Source organism: Apostichopus japonicus, chromosome 12, assembly GCF_037975245.1.
Source record: "Apostichopus japonicus isolate 1M-3 chromosome 12, ASM3797524v1, whole genome shotgun sequence".
Lineage (NCBI taxonomy): Eukaryota > Metazoa > Echinodermata > Holothuroidea > Aspidochirotida > Stichopodidae > Apostichopus > Apostichopus japonicus.
Genome location: NC_092572.1, coordinates 5546428 through 5568265, shown reverse-complemented (window position 1 = coordinate 5568265; position 21838 = coordinate 5546428). Strand labels below are relative to the sequence as shown.

The window sequence follows — 21838 nt, the reverse complement described above, 5'->3', positions numbered from 1 at the left end:
AAAATGGATCATTCACTTTTGCAATGAATTTGTGCTATGAATGGGATTTTTACAGTTTCAATGCTACTGTATTTTCAGATGTTAAAGGTACATTCTGATCATAAATGTCAATAGGTTGACCCCTGTGCGACCTTCGTGTGCGAAGTTATACGAGGTCAAAGTTAATTTTCAGACATTTAATGCAATAAATCCCAGTGCCTAGGTGTGACACGGTTGATATTTTGGGACAAGTTGCAAATGGCATAGGGGTATATTTTCAAACTTAACGGTCATGTGATCCGAGGTCACCAAAGGTCAATTAATGTTAAAAAAAAAAGATTTGGGGGGAGAAAATGGGCACAGAAAAAATGTTTGAATTTTTATAGTTTTGATGGTATATTCACGTCACACCGATCAAAAATGTCAATGGGTTGACCCCAGGTGACTGCTGTGTGTTAAGTTATACGAGGTCAAAGTTAATCTTCAGACATTTAGTGTAATAACTCCCAGTGCCAAGGTGTGACACGGTTGATATTTTGGGACAAGTTGCAAATGGTAAAGGGGAATAATTTCTAACTTAACGGTCATGTGATCCGAGGTCACCAAAGGTCAATTAATGTTAAAACACGTGTATTTTTGGGGGAGAAAATGGGCAAAGAAAAAATGTTTGAATTTTTACAGTTTTGATGCTCTAGTTAGGTCATACCATTCAAAAATGTCAATTGGTTGACCCCCGGGTGACCTTTGTGTGTGAAGTACATGTCAAGTTCAAATTTAATTTTTAGACATATATAATGCAATTAACTCCCAATGCCAAGGTGTGACTTGGTTGATATTTTGGGACAAGTTGTGAATGGGGGGTGGTGGAACATTTTCAAACTTAATGGTCACCAATGTTACCCCTTGATGTCAATTAATGTTCTGTTTAAACTAGTTCTTTTAATCAATTTCTTACTATTTTTTTCTTACATTTTTATTAACCACTAAAATTGCTAATGTTTTGGTGAACATAGCTGTTGGTTTAATGTTCTTATCCTTGTTTCCCTAAGTAATATAACTGTTAGTCCAATAGCAATAAAAATTTGAATCTGAAGCAGCAAAAACAGGCAAAAGGCTACACTAAACAACACTGAACATTTTGTGTCCCTCCGTTACCATCGAAATTGTCCCTCCGTTACTGTACAAAATCAACTGTAGATTTGACAATTAATGCCTGTTCATCTAATTTTTCCTTGGTGTATGTGAAGCAATGTACCAGCCAACACCTGATATAAGTTACATGGTCAGTGCAACTTAAGAACAGTGGATTTGACGTCTTCCAAAAAGTGTGAAAACACATGTTCATTTGGTGTCCCTCCGTTACCATGATGTTTATCATGCCATATTTTTCCTACAGTAACAGCCACAAGAATTAAGTTTATGGGTATGAAACAAGTAACTACCTGTCTAAATAACCACACAAGAAATTGCAACATACTCCCTCAAACTAATGCAAAGAGAGACAAAATGTGTAAGAAATACAGTCAAATGTCCCTCTGTTACCGCTTGACCCTGGCCTTTTACTCTCACTTAATTCTTGGACAATTTTACTCACTCGCTCTAAATAAATCAGATCGTTATTTGAAATTATATGGCAAGGAATCTCAAACCCAACTGGCTCTCTTGTTTATCACAGATTAGAGACAAACCTACTGAAGAAGTGACCATCATAATCATCACATGCAGGAGGATCTTATTTTTATCTGTGACAGAAAGAAATGTTTATCAGGCAGAACAAGATGCTGTTGCTCTGGATCCTATTGGTGGTTTCAAGTTTTAAAGGTGAGATGCTTATAGTTATTGGCTAAAACTCTGAAGTTTTCCAGATTTCCAAGTAGAAACAGATGGTTGCAAATTTACCAGGATCTTTTGCTTCGGATGAAAATCATGTTCAGGGACAATGTCAAACAACCCTACAATATTCCACTTGGTAATTTCTTGCCCATTTTTCAGACCAATATATACTGTTTAGTCTTCATGCTCATGTGATCACACAGGCCTTTCCAGGGATTCCACAACACACAAAAGAGCTGCACTCCTTGGTATCCCTAAAATATCAATTTGTGACAGGGCTTCACCCAGAGTTTCCATTGTTGACAGCTGTACACAATAATGCAGCATTTACTTGTGGCTAATGCAGCATTGTTACGAATGCAAGATTATGTGTCCGGGACGCAATGTTTTGACCAGGGATGCAAAATCTGCAAATTTCTTGCGTCCCTCGGACACAAACTTTGTTTTTGAGAAACAAACCCCAAGTATACACACAACTAGGTCAACGGAAAACATAACATCATTCATTATTTCTTTTCAAAAACCACAACTTCTTCTTGCAAGAACCAAAAGTTCTCCTACTCCTACAGATCATTGAATTTGTTTGAAAATAAATATATATATCATAACAATCAACTGCAAGGTACAGGGTTAACAACACCCCATTATTACGGAGATTTTCATGATTTTCATGCTAAATATAGACAATGATGCTTTTCCAAAATTCCAGTGATTTGATTGGTTAATAGTCCCCATCCATTGTCTGTGAATATTCTTGCACCTATAGTGCTCAATGAACACCGAGTATGTTGTTTAACAACAATGACTTTACTTTCCCCTGTGTAGAGATGTAGTGAAGTTTGCTGTATAGGCTATCATGTGTATGCACTCCAATGTTATAACGTTAGGGCCTTGTCACATACATTACGTATACATTTTGTCAACGAAGATGCACTTGCATTGTTTCTGAGACTATCACGTAATATTTGAATCATTGTTTTGATCAGAAAATGTTAATGAGTGGAGACAATCTATGAATTTTGTGGGAAGCTAACATCTCTGATCCTGAACAGGATATTTCAGCTGACAGTATGTTTCTTCTCTCTGCATTAAGAGTTGCTATTGTAAAATGTGCATTCTCACCATCAGTAGTTTCTGTTGCAAAAATTTTTCCCAGTCCAATTAACCACATGCTTCAGTAAATGTTATTTAGGCGCAACATTCCTGTTAGAACTACTGTACTTTAGAACATTGTGATTTTTTTTAAATCTACATTGCATAGAAAACTATTCACATAGACTGTAATTTTCGTATAGATGATTCCTTGCAAAGAGCCCAGGATACTGTAAATTTTGGATCAGATTTTAAGGATTTGCGCATGTGTAGTTGAAAATGAAGCTCGAACAGGCATGTACTGTACATGCAGTAGTACAGTGATCTGGAATACAGCGAGAGATATGCACACTGCAGGTACTGGAATTTTTGAAGAGTTGGTTGTTGGAATCGCTGCAAGGTCAAAGCATGAAGCTACTACAGAGTTGGCGAGTAGGGAGGTAGCAGGGCGGATAAAGGAGGGGGCTGGGGGTAGAAATGGGTTGAAATGGCAGGGTGGTAAAAAGGAGGGGCGGGCCCGGCCGCCCCTGAAAACAGCGAAGTTAAGGCACTGAGCATTTCTGTCCTATATTTTGTGTATAAGTGCATTCACAAAGTACAGTGGTGTTCCATCGAGGTTGACACGACCGTCCGGACACGACGTTTTCAGACTTTTCCAGACACTTTAGGACGTTTTCTGACACCTCCGGACGGTCGGACGCTTTTGTACATTTCACTCTAACAATATTCACTTTTAATCCGGACGGAACATGCCGTTTACTGCCTACTTTTTTCACACCAGATTAAATCGATCTTCTCAGTTTGTTACAATAGAAGTTACAACGGTGATATGTCCGATTCTGTCCGATAATCCGGACGTTTTTAGCCTGACTCAAAGTAAAAAAACAGTAAGGATTGCAGAGGCAAGAACCCTTTCATTTCAGAAAAGCGTCATGTGTCCGATAATCCGGACGCTTAAAGCTAAACTATGTTTCTATTCAAAAGCGATTTAAGAGGCAGTTCTAATATCAGCTCGCAAATCGTCTGAATCAGTCAGATAATCCGGACGGAATAAACTATCAGCACAGGGTAGTAATTCTGCTACGAACAATGTCAAAGGTGATACAAGTTTGAACACAAAATTGCTGCGAAGAAATATATTGAATTAACTTCGTGTTTTGACGAAAGCATGCAATTTACAACAACTATTTACTAACCTTTTGAAACAAAAATTTAAGCAGAAGGATTGGGAGCAGTAACAAGAAATAAGAGAAATATAGACATATTGATGATAATGGCCATCAGTGTCGTGGGACAACCATTCCCGCTGTATCTTATGCTGGTGCTGAGTGGCTTCCGTTCAACAAAAATATCGTTTTACCTAAGCTCAAAACGTCGGCCAAACCATTTTCAAAACAACGGTACACATGAAGTAATCCAATAAATCCTAGACTGAAAAACGAATATAAATACACTACAGCATCGTTACTTTATTGTTAACCACTTGCCGATACAACCGAAAATGTTTAAAGTGGCCATGACACGAAAATGTCAACGTCCTGTCTTTTTGGGATCCATCTAAGAATGCTCTCTAGAACATATCAACCATTCTGCCAGTTAAAAATTTGATTTTTCCCTTTGAAAATTGAGATTTAATTTACTCTCTTCGGGCTTGAAAAGTTCGTTCGGCTGAAAATTTTCCTAATCTCATGACATCATGTGACGTCATGTTATGAACACGATTCGGCTCTCGCTGATTCCTCCAAACACATATCATACTTGCAGTACGACAAGTGTACATTAATACACAAAACAATCGATAACAAGTCGGCGCGAAATCAGATCGAAATTTCCCGAGGAATGTCAGATTTAGAACCAAATGCGGCAACCAAAGTTCAAAGTGATAGTGGTTCTTCACCAGGCAGTGAAATTGGGCTATTATTAGAGTGCCCTTTCCCATATTCGAAGCAGAGAGTGAAGGCGATGATCATGCCAATATTGAACCGAACGTTGAGGGTGGACCTGAGGTGTTAGAGCCGTATCAGTTCGAGCCTGTTAAACAAGCCGAAATTGAAGCTCCACAACATATCGAAGAACAAACATGTTCAGAACTATTGCAAGGAACATACAACGGGGTAAGAATTTATTAACGAAGCATAAAAACAAAATCCAGTCCATTTTGTGCATGTGTTGTTGGAATTCAAGGAACTCCCTAAACCGTATTGTGCGTTGTGTTACGGTGACTTACAACCCATATGTACAGTGTGTTGGCTATGTATTCATATACACGTGAAAGGATCGCCACTTGCCCATTGGAGGTTTCCTGTTCTCCAATCTGGTCTTCCGAGTTTTTAATGTGGAATACTTGACAGAAGAACGACTCGTTTATGTCGACCCGTTAAAGCCCATGTGTTTTATTCATAAAAAAAGGAGGGATCGTAGTATGCTTTCGTGAAGTGTTCGCTACATACGGAGCTGCATACTGGCTAGGCCCAGTGAATCGGCGCTGGTGTTGTGCACTAACTTGGTCATAATCGCTGTGTTGTTTCGTCCTTCGGCCATCGATGAAGGCTAATTGCATGGGTTATGACATTTGTGCAGCCCCCAACAACACAACTGACCGGCATTTCTCTCGGACATTTTAAAACATGTTGTAAAACAAACTTGAAATTTCTAGCGATATAGCGTAATACAGTGGTTGTTCTCTCAGTGTAAATGTGCGTGTATGTGTGACGGTAAGATCGTTGCGCATCCGGTACGTGCCTGGGCTTGGCCAGTTGGGAGTCTGACCTCGCTATATGACCGTTATTGCGAAATTTTTGACAAGAGCTCCGTCGACCGGAAGTGCTTGTTACCGAAACCCTGCGAAAATAGGCGTGCCAAGTCTGTGAATGGCTCTCTCAATATTATGTCACGAAATATGCATGCATGTATAAAATCGTTCCAAATTAAGCAAGGATACAACCAAATATGTATACTTTACATCGAACTACGTCAGAAATGCAAACGATATGATGAATTATTCATTTACCCGGTTTTACTTGCCGCTGTCAAAAACGTTGGAGACGGATCGTGGTAAGTGTTGATGATTTTTGGAACTGTGACGCTTGCGTATTAGAACATAGAATGTAGTAAATTGTACTTTTCTATGTAGGGAACTAATTATTACGCATGATAAGAAAGTTTCGTTCATGTTCATGAAGTAGAAAATATACAAATCGAACTTTCCATCACGCAACTATTTTCACCCATTAACAGTAACGTTATTGTATGTGTAACTACAGTGATATGCTTAGGCTACTAGTTGAGCACACACATGTGTATGGCAAAACCAAGATTAGGCCTACCGTAGGTCCGTACACATCGATAACGTTAGATTTGGAGTAACTTAGCCTAGACTGAAATGCATTGGTGTGAACCATTGACTGTGTTCTTAGTCTTATTTAGACACATAAACAAAACTTGTTTGACATCAGACTCAAGTTTATCGTAATTCATGTCAATAACTGTACTGAATGTAAATATGGCTAGACTTAGGCCTAGACCTGGTAGTGAGCTAAACTTAGGCGTAACTGGCCTAGTGAAGACTTCAAATGGCTACTAGGCCTAGGCCTACTACTACAGACTCCCAACCCCTTAGGCTTCATGCCTGTATTAAAAATACTAGGCATACTATACTTTGTAGGCCTATATGTACGAAACTTAGTCCTAATGAGTGTTCTACCCCAACTTTGCAAGATATTTAGCAGTAGAACTAGAAAGGGAGGGGGAACTAGCACCAGGGGTGGGGTGGAAAATTACAGCATGTTAATCACATTTCAGAATTTGTACTACTGTAGGCCTAGTAACAGTAAGCTTCTTGACAAATATGTCAATTGTTTTAGTATGAGGGAACTTTACAAGGCTAACATTTTGTGGACAAATTATATCCCATTGTATGAAGTGTAGGACTAGGAACAACAAAATAAATATTGTGATCACTACATTTCTGAGGAACTAGGCATACTGTACATATTATAAAAACACATGCAATGGAGTGACTTCGGTTTCCTTCAACAAATCCTTAAGTGTGTCAATTTTTAATATGAGCCCTCCATGATAATAGAAGTTCAGTAACTTGTAGTCTGCTTCCAGACAGTATTTACTAATTATATGGTGGATTATTTGCAAGGTTGGAGAAATTCTCATTATTCACTGGGGCTAGTGCCAGCAATCTTCAAGTTAACAGTAAAAGGTACTGTATGTACAGTAATATGGCTTTATTATGATTGTATAGTGCTATTTCGTTATTAATTTGCAGGCACGGTGTAATCAACATAGGCTAGTGCCAAGGTTACAGACTAGGCCTACATGGCAGCAGAAGGACAGTGGCCTATGACAATGTTGTAAGTACATATTTTTTTATGTAAGACGTTAAGAAGTAGTATTATACAGTATAAATTTTGCTCTTGTACCTGCTTCTCTCTCCTGTTTAAAATTCTGCCATATTCTTTAAGTTGAATTCATTCCTGGGCTTTGCCATAAGAAGAAGCTAGCATTCAATTTAAGTTACCTTTACTTCCTTAAATCGTACAGTATGTAATTTTTTTTTCAATGGCACAAAATTTAGCCTTCATGAAACGATGTAGACTTTTCTATTGGTTGATACTGTTTTTTACCTGGTTTCATGCAGTTCAATTGATTCATTTTAGACCTGAAATACCTCATTACAATATGCCAAAGGAAACATACTGCCAAATACTCCATGCAGAGAGAGAAGCAGGTCCATGTGTAATTTGCAAAGAAACCAAACCTCGGTACTGGCACATTTCTCAGGCTACTGCAAAGCATACACAACTTGTAATCCAGCTGAGGCAAAGAAATATTTCCGACAGACTGTGTCTGCCAGTGTTGTCAGAAACGTTATTCAAAGGTTCATGACTTGCCCACTGGCAAACGTCCTGCCACCAATTTATGTCAGATCCCTGGTTGTGGTTCACAACATAATGTGCACCAAACCTATAAAAGAGTCCCACCAGAAACTTTGGAAATGGTTTTTAGTTTGGAAAGGAAGGCTGCGATTGAGTTATGCACCACTCCAGTCATGTTTCTCTGCCACTCTCATTATTGCATGTTCACGAATAGGACAACCACTACCCTATGCTCTTTATGTCTCTCTCCTTGTAATTCTTGGCGAAACTACTCTGATGCATCTGTCATTCGCACTTTTGTGCAAGAGCAGCTTCAAAGTAGTGCTAGCATAGGTGATGACAACAAGCTATGTAATGTTTGCTATCAGGCCATCACACGATACAGCAAGGGCCCTCAATACAGGGACACAGTAAAGTCATCCAAACAACATCTGTCATCTCTCCTTGAAAGTTTTCAAACTGGACACAGTAGCATTCCTCTCAAAGATCCTCATACTCATGCCATACTTAACACTATGCAATTTTTAGGTAGTTGTCTCATGGATGACAGGAGTGTCCTTTTAGAGGTATTGTATGACAAGTATTCAGATATATTTGATTATCATGCTGCCTTGGTTCCAAAATCCATAAAATCTGTATGCCTGAAGAAAAATTCTTTGCAATTGCTTGGAATTATCAAAACAGCAGTGGGAGAGAGTCTTATTTGTACATATGTTAGTGGTCAAAATAGGCTGGGAACTCTGATTAGGCGAAATGGTAGTGATGTTGTAACCAACTTGCACAAATTGCATTTTGAAAGTTTACGTGAGAAGGAATGTCTTAATAGAAAAATAAGCAGTATGCAATTATCTGAAGAAGAAGCTGCAACCTCCAGACAAAATGCCTTTTATAGCGGGTTAGTAGCAGATAAGTTGCAGCGTTCCATCGTATGTGCTGCTCAATCTTATTCTTCTGAAACTCTTACTTCTTCTTCTGTAGCAGCTTTATCAACTATGACAGAAATTGGAAAGTTGCCTCCATTTCTGTGGAACTTTGTTCTCCGTAGTACTCTGTCAGTTGTAGAGAACAAGGAGCTTTCTAAGAGGGTTGATTTTAGCTGGGAACACCACTACCTTTATCAGCTACATCCATCAGAGACTGTACATCATAAAAAAACACTGAGGCGCCTTTTCATTTGTTTAACATATCTTAACACTGCTAACGACCAATGTTATACTCCTGTTCACATCGCTATAGCTGATATAGTAGATAGATTTTCATCATCATCATCAACATTATTTCAGATGTTGTCTGCATTTGGTATAACTGTGAGTAAGTCTACCTACCAAAGGTTTCAGACCTCTGTTGCACTGGAAGAAATGTCCAAAAAGCCCTTTCTTCTTTCAAAAAACTTTGTAATTGCATCTGTTGACAACATTGACAGGAGCTCTAGTTTTGCCGCAGTTAGTGCAACAAATCAAGACAGGGGTTTCCATGGTACATCAGTTCAAGCAGTTGAGCCATTTGCAACATTCAAGGACACCCAATCATCCACTCCGACTAATGCATCTGTTCCTTGGGGTTCAAGACTAATTGATCCACTAACTTTACATGATTACCATAAAGGATCATCTCACCTTCCTCATCACCCCCCTCCAGCAACCCTGTATTCTCGTGTTCCTCAGACCTTAACTATTAATTCATTTCATCCATCAGAGTCAGAGAAACATGTGCTGTGTGAAATGAAACAGAAAGTATTTTTGTATATGTTCACAAAGTTTGTTTGTTTCAATGAAAACATGAAAGTTACTCTCCCGGACTTAAAAGCAGCTGTAGGCCAGTTTTTTCCATCTGAGACGCAGCAGTCACAAGTACATTTTACAAGTATTTTGGCTGAACCAGCTGATAATGCTGAGACAATTCGGCATGTTCTAGACATCCTTCATGAAAAACATGGAATAGGTAAGCATATCAGCCATCTAGTTGTAGCTGGTGATGCCAAAACTTATGAATATTTGCTTGAAGCTAAGAGAGTGTATGGTGAGGACTTAAACTGGTTACTACCTTACTTGGGAGAGTGGCATTTGCTTAAGAATATTCAAGCCCCCCTTATGAAAATATATCTTGATGCAGGTCTCAGACAATTATTAAGTGTACTCCATAAAGGTGCAACACATGTGGCTGTTGCATCTGCTTCTGGTTTCAGGAAAACACACATCTTTCTGATGCAGTCATGGGAAGCACTGTATAGGGAGCAAATTGCAATGTTCTGTTCACAAAATGTCAACAGTAATGAAGAAGCCAACTTATCTTTGAAACATTTGTATTCATGTGTCGTCCAAAAAATCAGATCAGAAGGTTCAAATATTTTCACAAACCTGAGTAGCGAGCTTAATGCACTGTCACCTGTTATATCTTCATTCATGAAATTTTTTGAGATTAAGGGACAAGCTGATGCTACTTCACAATTTTGGCATGATTGGATATGTCACATTATGTTACTTTGTTCCTTGCCATGAGGCTGAGACAATTTGATTTAAGGAATATTTCTGTGAGAAACTTAACTCCAATATTTCATGCCATGGATCGCCCCACATACCTAAAACTAGTTCCATTTCACATGGCAGCTATGAAACAATACCCACCGGACATTCTTCAATATTTTCAAAAGGGTGCTTTTTCTGTAAGTGTCACAGGTAGGAATGGGTGTTGTGTTGCTTTCGACGAAGCCCATGAAATGTTAATTAATAAAGAGGTAAAGATGTCCATGACTACCACTGGTATGGGAAGTCTATCCCGTCTTGTCCACTACCTTCCATATAGAGCGCAACTAATGAAAACATTCAAATCTGAAGTGACCATGTCAAAAGACCGTATGGATGAAAACGACTCTGATTCTTCATTCAAACTAACTGAAGACAATGTCAAACTTTACATTGAAAAATTGAAAAATGAATCAAACTTGTTTCGTGCAACAACTACACCAGATAGTGTTTGCCATATTTTTACAGGAGAAGTTGCTACTACTGCCGTGTCTAATGACTTGAAGACATTTTATGAAAAGGGTGAGGCAGATTTGAATGCTTTCATTAGTTGCGTTGTTCTCAATACATCAGGACAAAAACCACCCAAACGTTCAAGAAGGAATTTAAAGACCTTTTCCTTGAAGAAGAAGACTGTGTACAAGCAAAAATTAGAGCTTAAGGATCAAAGAATGCAAATTGCATCCCTTCGTAGGCAAATTGCCTTTTCAAAATCGTCTAATCAACCAGTCCAAAACCTTCTGCAGTTTTTGTGTCTTCCTCGTGCAATTTGTACTCCTGACCAGTTACCCATTAAAGCTTCAAAGGCAAGCTCAGCTAATGAGTTTCAGAAGAGATACCCACTATCATTCAGCACAACTATCACATCTGCAGGCACTGAAGCAAATACTTGTTACATAGTTGAAGGGATGTTTTTGATTAACTGTCCCCCCCTAAGGGTTCATGGTACTTTTGGTGAGTATGCAAGTTTTTTGTACAGACGTTGGGTTCAAAAATCATTCCAGCATTTTAAAGCCAGTGAAATCCATATAGTATTTGATCATCCCCATAGACATGGCCTCAGTACAAAAGACATTGAAAGGGCACGACGAAACCACGATGTGGATGAGTCTTCATATACTGAATTGTGTCCTGACACTCCATGCCCAACAAATAATAGTTGGAAAAAATTTCTATCTGTGCGTAGTCACAAGCGTCTTCTTGTAAATTTTTTATCTGTAGAGCTGTTGCGATTGCATTCTTGTAACAGTCTTGCTGTAGGTAAGCTTATTACTGCTGGTGGATTTGATGGAGAGAGGAGAGACAAAGCGTATTGTACCCAATATTTACATACAGATATAACTGAGGTCCCAGAGTATATGTCCAATCATGAGGAAGGGGATTCACGTGTTTGGTTGCATGCCAAAGTCACAACTTGCAATCATATCATTATATACTCCCCTGATAGAGACACTTTCCATGTTGGTTTACCACACATGCCTAATTTTGGGAGGAAAAACATTTGGGTGCAATTAAGGGCTGCCAAAGGAGATGATCTGTTCCTAAATATGAACACTTTTCTAAAAAACCTAGAAAATGACTTGCAGCTTCAAAAGATTGGTATGGATAATCTTTCTCTCATACCATCATTTGTCCAGGTTTTGTATATATGTAGTGGATGTGATTTCACATCTTTCTTCAAAGGCCATTCCAAAAAAGGTTTCTTGGAAGTATTTTTTAGAGACTGTGAGTTTATAACAGGTATTGAAAGTGATGGTAAACTTAATGATTGTGGAGTTTCTACTTGGGAAAAAGGACTCCTAGCATATTGTAGATTAATTGGTTCTGTATACTTCAGAAAATACTGTAGTGCCTTTGCTGAAGAGAGTCCATCTGAATTATTGAGCCATGTAGGTAGCTCCTCTAATGATGTCCTTACAAATCATGTATTGTTTCTTGATGCCATACGAGAGGGACATTTTCATCGTATATCAGATGAATCAGAGTGGATGCCTTCATTTTCAGCGTTGAAGCTTCATTGGCAGAGGTGTTGTTGGGTAGCCCAGCTGTGGGCTCAGGCTTGTGCACACGATGTTGCTGTTCCTGATTTTACTTTATACGGTTGGTCTGTGAAAGATGGATCAATCAGTGTTGTATGGGACACTGAAGAAAACATTAAAAAGGTGGACAGTAACCAAAAGATGCTGAGGCAAGGGTGTAAGTGCAAGAAAGGTTGTTCACAGAATTGGTGCAAATGCAAGAAAGAAGGCAGAATGTGTTCGCTCTTTTGCCTCTGCAAGAATTGCAAAAACCTATCAGTACCAGAAAATGGTACAGAAATAACTACACTGCCAAGCACAACACCTGCTGCCAGTGTAGCTGAAACATTTGATCCCCCAATGTGTGGGAAGATTCTTCAGATGACTCCTCTTGTTATTCTGATGAGGACATTTACCATGAAGTTAATCTTCCTGCTGAACATGAAATGTTTGATGATGAAGTTGAATTGTAGTCATGATCATTTACCATTATTTTTTTCTTTCAACAGGTTTTTATGGTAGCCGTCCAGCAATTAAGCTGACAACTTGGCATTCAACATCTCAAAGTCCACTAAAATGGTATTAATTTGCATCCCCTGTCCTACAGTTTTTCCATTGCAGTTTCCATACATCTCTGCCTATATTTGAAAAAGACAGATCAACTGATCAGATTATTCCATTCCTTGTGACTCTAATACTAGTTTTCTCAAAATCACTCATTGAAGGATATGCTGTAGATTTGCAAAGCAATGACTTTAGCCAACCATGTAATTTGAATCAATATTAGATGTACAGTAGTGTGCCTTAAACTCTTTATTTACATTTCCTTACACTCCAGCAATGAACAGGAGAGATGAAATGTTTTATGTATATGTGATGTTGGATGCCAAGTTGGAACTGTGTAAGTATTTCACCTGATATATGTTACAGGAACATTATCCTACCATTGTAAGGTTAATGTTCTACTGTACATGAGGTGGTTCTTCTTAATTGAGACTGAGTTGCCCAAATGGAGGCAACATATTTTTGTCCGGGGGGGGGGGCAGTGTGGGCGGGGTGGCAGGGGGAGTTGGTTGTAAGCCTTGAAAAAAATGTGTAACTTGTTTCTACCTCGGTGATATAGGGGGAGGGGTCACTTCATGCTATTAATCTTTTCCTGTTGTATTAACTATTGTCGTTATTTTGATAGATCTTGTACATAGAATGTGGTTTCTCATATTTTGTACAGTCACCCTATTGTTTTGGTTCGGGTCACAAAAGTTGTGACTGTCTAAAAATGCTCTTGCATGTCCTTTAAGTTTATTTAAATAGAACATCTTGTAGTCTACTTCACTTACGCAGGAAAACAAAGAAAAAAATTCACCATGTTCCAATTTACATGAATTCTGTAGCAGTTGGATTTGTACTAAGAAATCGTTATTGGTTCATTAGTCATCTGTGTTTTTGTCATTCATTTCCAATCTTGCCTGTCTATCTCAATATCTTGGGGTTGGTGCACTTACAAACTATCAATTTACCTTGATGAATGCATTATTTTGTAAGGGTATTGTAAGTAAATGTTTATTAAATATCTAGTCATAGTACCTACTTATTCTTTTTAACAAATCTGTCTTGCCCTTTACAGAAATGCTTAATTTAAACCTTGAAAAAAATGCTATTAGTATTTGCAGTACTGCATATATTTTTTATCTGTGCATTGCCAACAGTTCATCTTGTCATACCATCCATCTCAGAGAAAGATAACAATGCAGTCTTTCTTGCCTGTCAAAACAATGTTATGTTTAATCTTAAGAGATTTTGTTGTTAGTCATGCATAGTAACAGCATCTTGTAGATGTTTGTATTCAGTGCTTTCCATCCTCTTTCTCTCAGTCTTTTCACAATTTTACTACAACTTCATTTATCAACTGTAAAGCCGTTAAGTTGTTGCAGTTCACCTTGCCATTTTGCTTGAGTCACTTATTTTCCATTACTTCATGTAAATGCTTAAGTACTAAATCTTTGTATGTTCTTTCAGTCTTTCTTGCCCATGACAGACATTTTCAATTTGTAGTTTCTTCACTTTGATGGTTCATTCTATTGGTTGCTGTCATATACTTTATCATCTTCAAATATATACATACATATATTGCTGTATCATATTCAAGTTTATACACATAGATATATCTCCTTTTCTTTTCTTTCTTGGTGGGGGGGGGGGGGGGGTTGTGTTCTGATGAGCAGTGGCAGCTCTTTTGTCAGAGTATTAAGGTTTTTCAAAGAAAATGAAGGTATTTATGATAAATTCAATTCTTAATGTCATGCATGGGAACAGCAGCATCTTGTATGTTTGTATTCAGTGCTTTCCGTCCTCTTTCTCTCAGTCTTTTCAAAATTTTACTACAACTTAATTTATAAAAGGTAAAATCATTTTGTATGGTTTAAGTTGTTTGCTTGAGTCACTTATGTTCCAGTACTTCATGTAAATGCTTAAGTACTAAATCTTTGTATGTTCTTTCAGTCTTTCTTGCCCATGACAGACATTTTCAATTTGTAGTTTCTTCACTTTGATGGTTCATTCTATTGGTTGCTGTCATATACTTTATCAACTTCAAATATATACACACATGTCGCTTTATCATATTCAGGTATATACACACACATGCACATATATATATATATGTAATATATATCCATTCATTTTCTTTCTTGTTTTTTTTTTGGGGGGGTGGGGGGGCGTTGTTGTGCTGTGATGAGCAGTGGCAGCTGTTGTCAGAGTATTAAGGTGTTTCAAAATTAAGGAAGGTATTTATGATAAGTTCAAGTTTTAATGCCATGCAGGGTAAAAACATCTTGTAGATGTTTGTATTCAGTGCTTTCCATCCTCTTTCTCTCAGTCTTTTCACAATTTTACTACAACTTCATTTATCAACTGTAAAGCCATATTGTATGGTTTAAGTTGTTGCAGTTCACCTTGCCATTTTTCTTGAGTCACTTATTTTCCATTACTTCATGTAAATGCTTAAGTACTAAAAAAAGTACGAAACTAAATTGTATGTTCTTTCAGTCTTTCTTGCCCATGACAGACATTTTCTATTTGAAGGTTTCTTTACTTTGATGGTTCATTCTATTATTTGCTATCATATGCTTTTCCACATTCAAATATATACACAAACATATCAATATTAATTTTCCTTTTTTTTTTGGTGGGGGGGGGGGCTGTTGTGGGTTGATGAGAGGTGGCATGTTGTTATCAGAGTATAACAGTATTTCAAAGAAAGGAAGGTATTCAGGAAAAATAAAATTATCGTTTAAAGAAGAAAACTTGTTTGTATTTTTTTGTACAGTTGTAGATTTTTAGCCATGTGGCCCAGGAAGTTCAATATTTTTTATCATTATTTCATACCTGTTAGGCTGCTTTGCTCTATTCAATACCCGTCTGGCAACCCCACCCCACCCCACCTCCACGGTCCAACCCCTCTCCACCACCCACCACTCCCTCTCATCCCCTTACACCTTCACCACCCCACATCATAAACAACTCCAGCCCCTGGTTCACTGGAAATCTGAACATCTTAAGAAGTGCCGTATAGCTACACTGCCCCTAACAAGCAGGAAGGAAATTGTAAATTTCCAATTCAAAAAGATATCATTTGAGGAATGAACCCAAGAATGGATCACAATTTTTTTTTTTGTCTGGCTGTATGTGGAAATTCATTCGTGCACACTACTTAATCCTTATTTTCCAAACATCCCACATAGCCAAACTTCGCCCTTCGCCCCCTCAAACCGTTTGCCTGTCCAACCCAATTCCCAAGTTGCATATATCAGATATAAAACAAGCAAGACGATAAAGAAAGCCAGGCAAGTGTCAGAACCCAACGTCATCCGAATTTGAAGCAGCAAGGTAGAACGGGAGAGCATTTAGTTGCCGTGCAACCCTGCTGACACAGCTGTTTCCATCACAAAATGGCGACTATAGAGTAGTTTCGTCCTACGTGCATCGAAAAGATCTGTGACTGTCCGTATTAGCCATTCTTTTGTTCCGAAAGTATTTAAAATTGATCGGTTATTGATAATGAAAGGATTTGGGCATATTTTGGTGAATGTTCATGAATGGACGAGTTTACTAGACCAAAATTTCGAGGGTCACGAGAACGTGTGGTTTCTGTGTGTCAAAATCTCTACGTAAGTTTTCGTTACTATTTTCAAACTAAAACGGACTTTTTTACTACGTGGTGAATTGGGAGATGTCTTAGGCTTCCTTGAAGTTAACTATGGTTTTTATCCTGAAGGTTTATCTCGAAGAAATATCGTTTTGAAATTTATGTTCCAGTTTTCTGTTTAGCGGCAAAATTTGAATTTCCATGACGTCAGAAAACGGCAAAAATTTGTGAGGTCACGGGGTCAGACTCCCAACTGTGGCACTTGTGTTCCTAACATGACGTCATCATTGTCTTGTTTTGAAATCGCATTTTCAGATATCTATTTTCAGATGCGAATATTAAAACGTTAATTTCTAATTAGTCCTTGAGGTTTTCAAGGTGATGAGGATAGTTTTGAACATAGATTTTCTCATAGATTTAGAGGAAGTTACTCTTGATTAGTTGGATTTTTCGTGTCATAGCCTCTTTAATGTCTATGCAACACAGAGATCCGGGTGGAACTTGTACTTTTTGGTTCCTTGCTTTAGCAAAAGGAACCTACAGTATGTAGTCAGGTTGGCGTGTGGGGGCATGTGTGCGTGTTTGTGTGTGTGTGACGCTTTAGCTTGTATGCAGGATAACTCAACAAGGGAATGACTGATCATGATCAAACTTGGTGGGTGGATAGCACATAGTTAGAGGAAGATACCTATTGTTTTTGGTGCCCACAAAGATCACCAAAGGTGAGTTATGGTCCAAAAACCCAAAATGCTTAAACTGCAATAACTCCCAGTGCCAATGTGCGACAAGGTTGATATTTTGGGACAAGTTGTGAACTGGTTAGAGGAACATTTTGAAACTTAACGGTCATGTGATCGGAGGTCACAAAGGTCAATTAATGTTAAAAAACGAGTATTTTTGCGATAACTTGAGAACGAATTGTCCGTTGAGGTTGGGAGTTGCTTCAATGTAATCCAATTGTCGACCCGCATCTGGGTGACCCTTGACCTCAATTTGACCTCTGGTGACCTTTAAGTGTGTTGGGGATTTTTAAAGTTTCGATGCTATTTTCAGATATCAAAGGTACCTTCCTATTATAAATATCGATAGGTTGACCCCCGTGTGACCTTTGTGTGCGAACTTATATGGGGTTAAAGTTTTCGGTCGGAGTTAGGATGGCTGTACAGACTTGTCGTATTGATTTTTGGAATCAGGTGATCAAACTACATCTGAAACCCATGTCAAAAGGTCAAAGGTCACATTAGAAAAATGTGCTTAGTTTGGGAGAAAACAGGCGATAAAGAAAATGTTTGGTTTTGATGCTAGATTTGGATATCAAAGGTACCTTCTGATCAAAAATGTCAATGGGTTGACACCCGGGTGACCTTTTTGTGTAAAGTTATACGAGGTCAAAGTTAATTTTCAGACATTTAATGCAATAACTCCCAGTGCCAAGGTGTGACACAGTTGATATTTTGGGACAAGTTGCAAATGGTATAGAGGAATATTTTCAAACTTAACGGTCATGTGATCCGAGGTCACCAAAGGTCAATTGATGTTAAAAAACTATTATGTTAGGTGAGAAAATGGGCAAAGAAAAAATGTTTGAATTTTTACAGTTTTGATGCTATATTCACGTCTCACCAATCAAAAATGTCAATAGGTTGACCCCAGCCTTTGTGTGTGAACTTTATATGAGACCTGTCAAAGTTAATTTTCAGACATTTAATGCAATTAACTCCCAGTGCCAAGGTCTGACACGATTGATATTTTGGGACAAGGTCCATTTTCAAACTTTACTCATGTGATCTGAGGTCACCAATGTTATCATATCTGTTGACCCGCTTGTACAGTAGGTGACCTTATATTTCCTACATTTTCAACGCCATATTCAGATCTCAAAAGTGCCTTCCGATCAAAAATCCGATCCAATTGTGATGACAGAAGTGTTGGCTATTGTGTTGGTTACTTTATGGGTACAATGTAGGACCACAATTACTTGGACTATTTGAGCCCAATCTTGCTATGATGTGTGTATTGTCATATACCCCTACGCAAGGAACCACAGTGCCCTTAGGCTCTTGTTAGAACTGCATGATCAGATTATGTGTAGAGCTATGAAGCCTATGATGTTGTTATATTTTGGCAAATGTCTTTAATTTCTATATCATGATGAAAATATCAATTATTGTAAGACGGACTCAACGACCCCCCGGAATGATGCGTCATGTCCGATGAATTGTGTGACTAAGGGGTCCGTCGAAGCGCACATTTGGTGCGTCATTACAACTACAATATGTGTGTCAATGTGCCATGCAGGGTCCATCATGGTCAGCAAACAATGGGTCAAAATGTTTATTTGGTGTGTGTCAAAGACATACAACAATGTGTCAATTTCACTATGATGCAGGGGTGCATCAATGTTCAAAATTAACCTATTCCAGGGGTCTGAGGGTGTGTCATACAATCATAGGCGTAGGAGGCGGGGGGCTGGGGGGGCTGCAGCCCCCCAACCAAAATTTTTTGGTGAAAATCCGGGCAATATGGTGATATTTTTTCGGGCACCTACTGAAAGAAGAAAAATTTGGAGTGTGTATTTCAATTTTTTTTAGTGAAAATTCGGGCAATATGGTGATAATTTTTCGGGCACCTACTGAAAGAAGAATAATATGCAATGTGTTTTTCATTTTTTTTAGTGAAAATACGGGCAATATGGTGATAATTTTTCGGGCACCTACTGAAAGAATAATAATTTGCAATGGTTAATTTGCAATGGTTTTTCAATGGTTAAACTGATATTATTATTATTATCGTTATTATCGTAACGACTTCCCCAATAACTATAACCAATATGAAAGGGTGATAACACGGAAAATATAACCAAAATTTTTGCGCGCTTCGCGCGCATTCAGCATCTTAGTGTGCATACAGTGGTGTTACGTCGAGGTTGACAATATCGTATGGGCATTTTGGTCGGTTACAGTCTCTTATCGTCTTTATGGTCGGATCGTCGAGCAACACTTTTATCGTCAGGAATCTCAAGCAGCACTATTATTATCATCAGCTCTAAATACACTATATAACGTTGGGTTATTGTCCGTTAATCTGCTGTATCTTCGGCAAGGTAGAGAGCTTAGAGGAAACGAACAATAGGTTGTGGTTTATGTTTCCAGGAGCAACAGCCACGAGGAAGAATGGCTACTAACAATATGTCAGACAGTTAACTAATTGCAAGAAAATTCCTTGCAAGATGACCGAGGCCATGACCAAACACTACTGTACTGTATATGATCAATGTCAACATACTGTACAAATCTGAATATAGGCCTACAGAAAACATTTCAATTTTGAATGCCTTAGTAAATCATCATTGATTTTGTAATAAAACCTCGCTGATTTTAACGGATATATAATACATTACACTATATGAACATCAGAAATACAATCATACTTCCCAGTATCAATCATGCTGATACATTCCGTACCGCCGCTGAAATACACCCTATCCATTGGCCGGTCTGACCGGCACATAAAGCTTTTAACCCTCGACTTGTTTGAAATATTTATTTTATTTTATAAAAATATTGCACGATCACTAGACAGCCCCCCTCGCCCTCGCATCGCAACAACCTCTACCTACCCCTACTCCCCCCCCCCCCAGTTGCCTAAACTTTGCAATAGACTCGTATATTTACCTTGCAAGGTACAAATGTCCAGCAGCAGATAAAATTATGATAAATCCATTACGGTCCAGAGTAACAATTTGCGAAAATCGAACTCCCGTTCGTATTGCTAAGTAAACGTTGGTGTTACGAGAAAGGCTAATAAATGTCCAGTTGGAATTAATTGTATCCAATGAATTTATTTTGGCGACCTGCCAACTTTTACTTCCACAGCAAATATTACATGAGTACCGCGTAAATGGGTCAAAGTTTGCGAATAACAGGTGGCTATAAGAAGACCCTTCGTTTCTCAAGCTTTGGCGCTGATCTAGATATTAATTGGGTCAGGCATAGGGTTGGGCGATATTTTCTTTTTACCGTCACGATAAATAGTTAAAAAATTATCACGATATTTCGATAACATTTCCTCAAACAGAATTAGCGTAATGGTCAAGCTTTGAGTGGACGGAGAAAGAGAGATATGAAGGGGACATTCAAAGAGAATATCTGAAAAACCTTACGATATTTTTCACAAATATTGATGCTTAGATAAGTGCTTCCTCACAATCAAAGAGCCGCCCCGAACTTCGCTCCGCTTACGTAAAACTTATATAACACGTAGAAAAACCTGAGTTTTTACACACATAATTCCCACTGACATTTGTCACAAAACATAAGTACAGTACAGTAGGTCATCGACATTCGAACTTGCCCCAGTTCATTGCACCGTGGGAACAAAACAACAACTTTTGTATCAAATGTAAAGTACTGTATCAGGAGAGTATCCAGGGGTTGGGCGTTGGGGCGCGCGCCGTCAGAAATGTAGGAGAGAAAAAGAAAGAGAAGAAAAAAAAGGGAAAAGGGGGGGGGGGATGAGGAGGAAGGAAGGAAGGGAAAAGAAAAAAAAAGAAAGAGAGAAAAAGAAGAATAAAATTCAATAAATCCCAAGGGCACTGTACTGTATCGATATCTAGGGATGAAAATCCCAAAATCTTCCCTAAACTGTTGATTCCCTCCCCCCCCCCCGCGCCCACCCTCCCACAGTTTATTATTTACTTCTCGTTATTTAATCCTCTCTTTATCCTTCCACAGTGATATAAAGTTTACAAAATATAAAAGGTGTTGCCTCAGTTGTTTTTTTTTCACTTAAGAATAACATGAGTGTGATTTTCTGTGTGCTATTTTTTATACGCTATTTCGTCAAACTTATACATTTTTCCTAATTCAGTCAGATCATATTGGACGAGCTCCGAAATTGTACTAATAGATAGAGCTTATTTAAAACGCATTTTAGGATTCCTCACACTGCCGATAAAAGCCTGTATCTCCTTCCGTTTTCGAGTTATGGGTGATTTAAAGTTTACAAAGTATAAAAGGTGTTGCCTAAAATAATTTTTTTCAATTTACGAATAACATGAGTGTGATTTTATTTAGTAGATCATATTGGACAAGCTCCGAAATTGTACTGATAGATAGAGTGTACTTACAATGCATTTTAAAATTTGATTTTAAGTTAATCTAAAGTTGCGTAATGTGCTCTGATGTCAGTCTATTTGGTTCAAAATAAATTTCCATAAATTAAATCTTCTCTCAACACTTTTCAGTGTCTGTAGTAAAATCAGTTCATATGAAAATAACGATGTACGCTAAGGTCTTTGTTTAAGCACGTAACCACTCCCCCCCACCCCTCCCCTTTCCCTCAAGCTTTGAAGTCGACCCT

General features: G+C 38.2%; 1 protein-coding gene and 1 long non-coding RNA gene across 12 annotated transcripts in view; both read left to right on the top strand.

Annotated features, from left to right (window-relative positions):
- LOC139977550 (uncharacterized) overlaps positions 1 to 21838 on the top strand; it is a 185141-nt gene that overhangs the window by 12126 nt on the left and 151177 nt on the right. For all 11 annotated transcript variants that reach the window (XM_071986934.1, XM_071986944.1, XM_071986943.1 and 8 more), the window contains one exon: positions 1655 to 1800. In XM_071986934.1, the coding sequence (XP_071843035.1) occupies positions 1737 to 1800 (64 nt within the window). In that variant the 5' untranslated portion in view covers positions 1655 to 1736. Of the gene's footprint in view, positions 1 to 1654; positions 1801 to 21838 lie in introns of those variants that run through there.
- Positions 5823 to 14053, top strand: LOC139977557 (uncharacterized). The gene is made up of 3 exons (XR_011796592.1): positions 5823 to 5958; positions 7184 to 7268; positions 12843 to 14053. It is a non-coding gene; the product is annotated as an uncharacterized lncRNA (long non-coding RNA).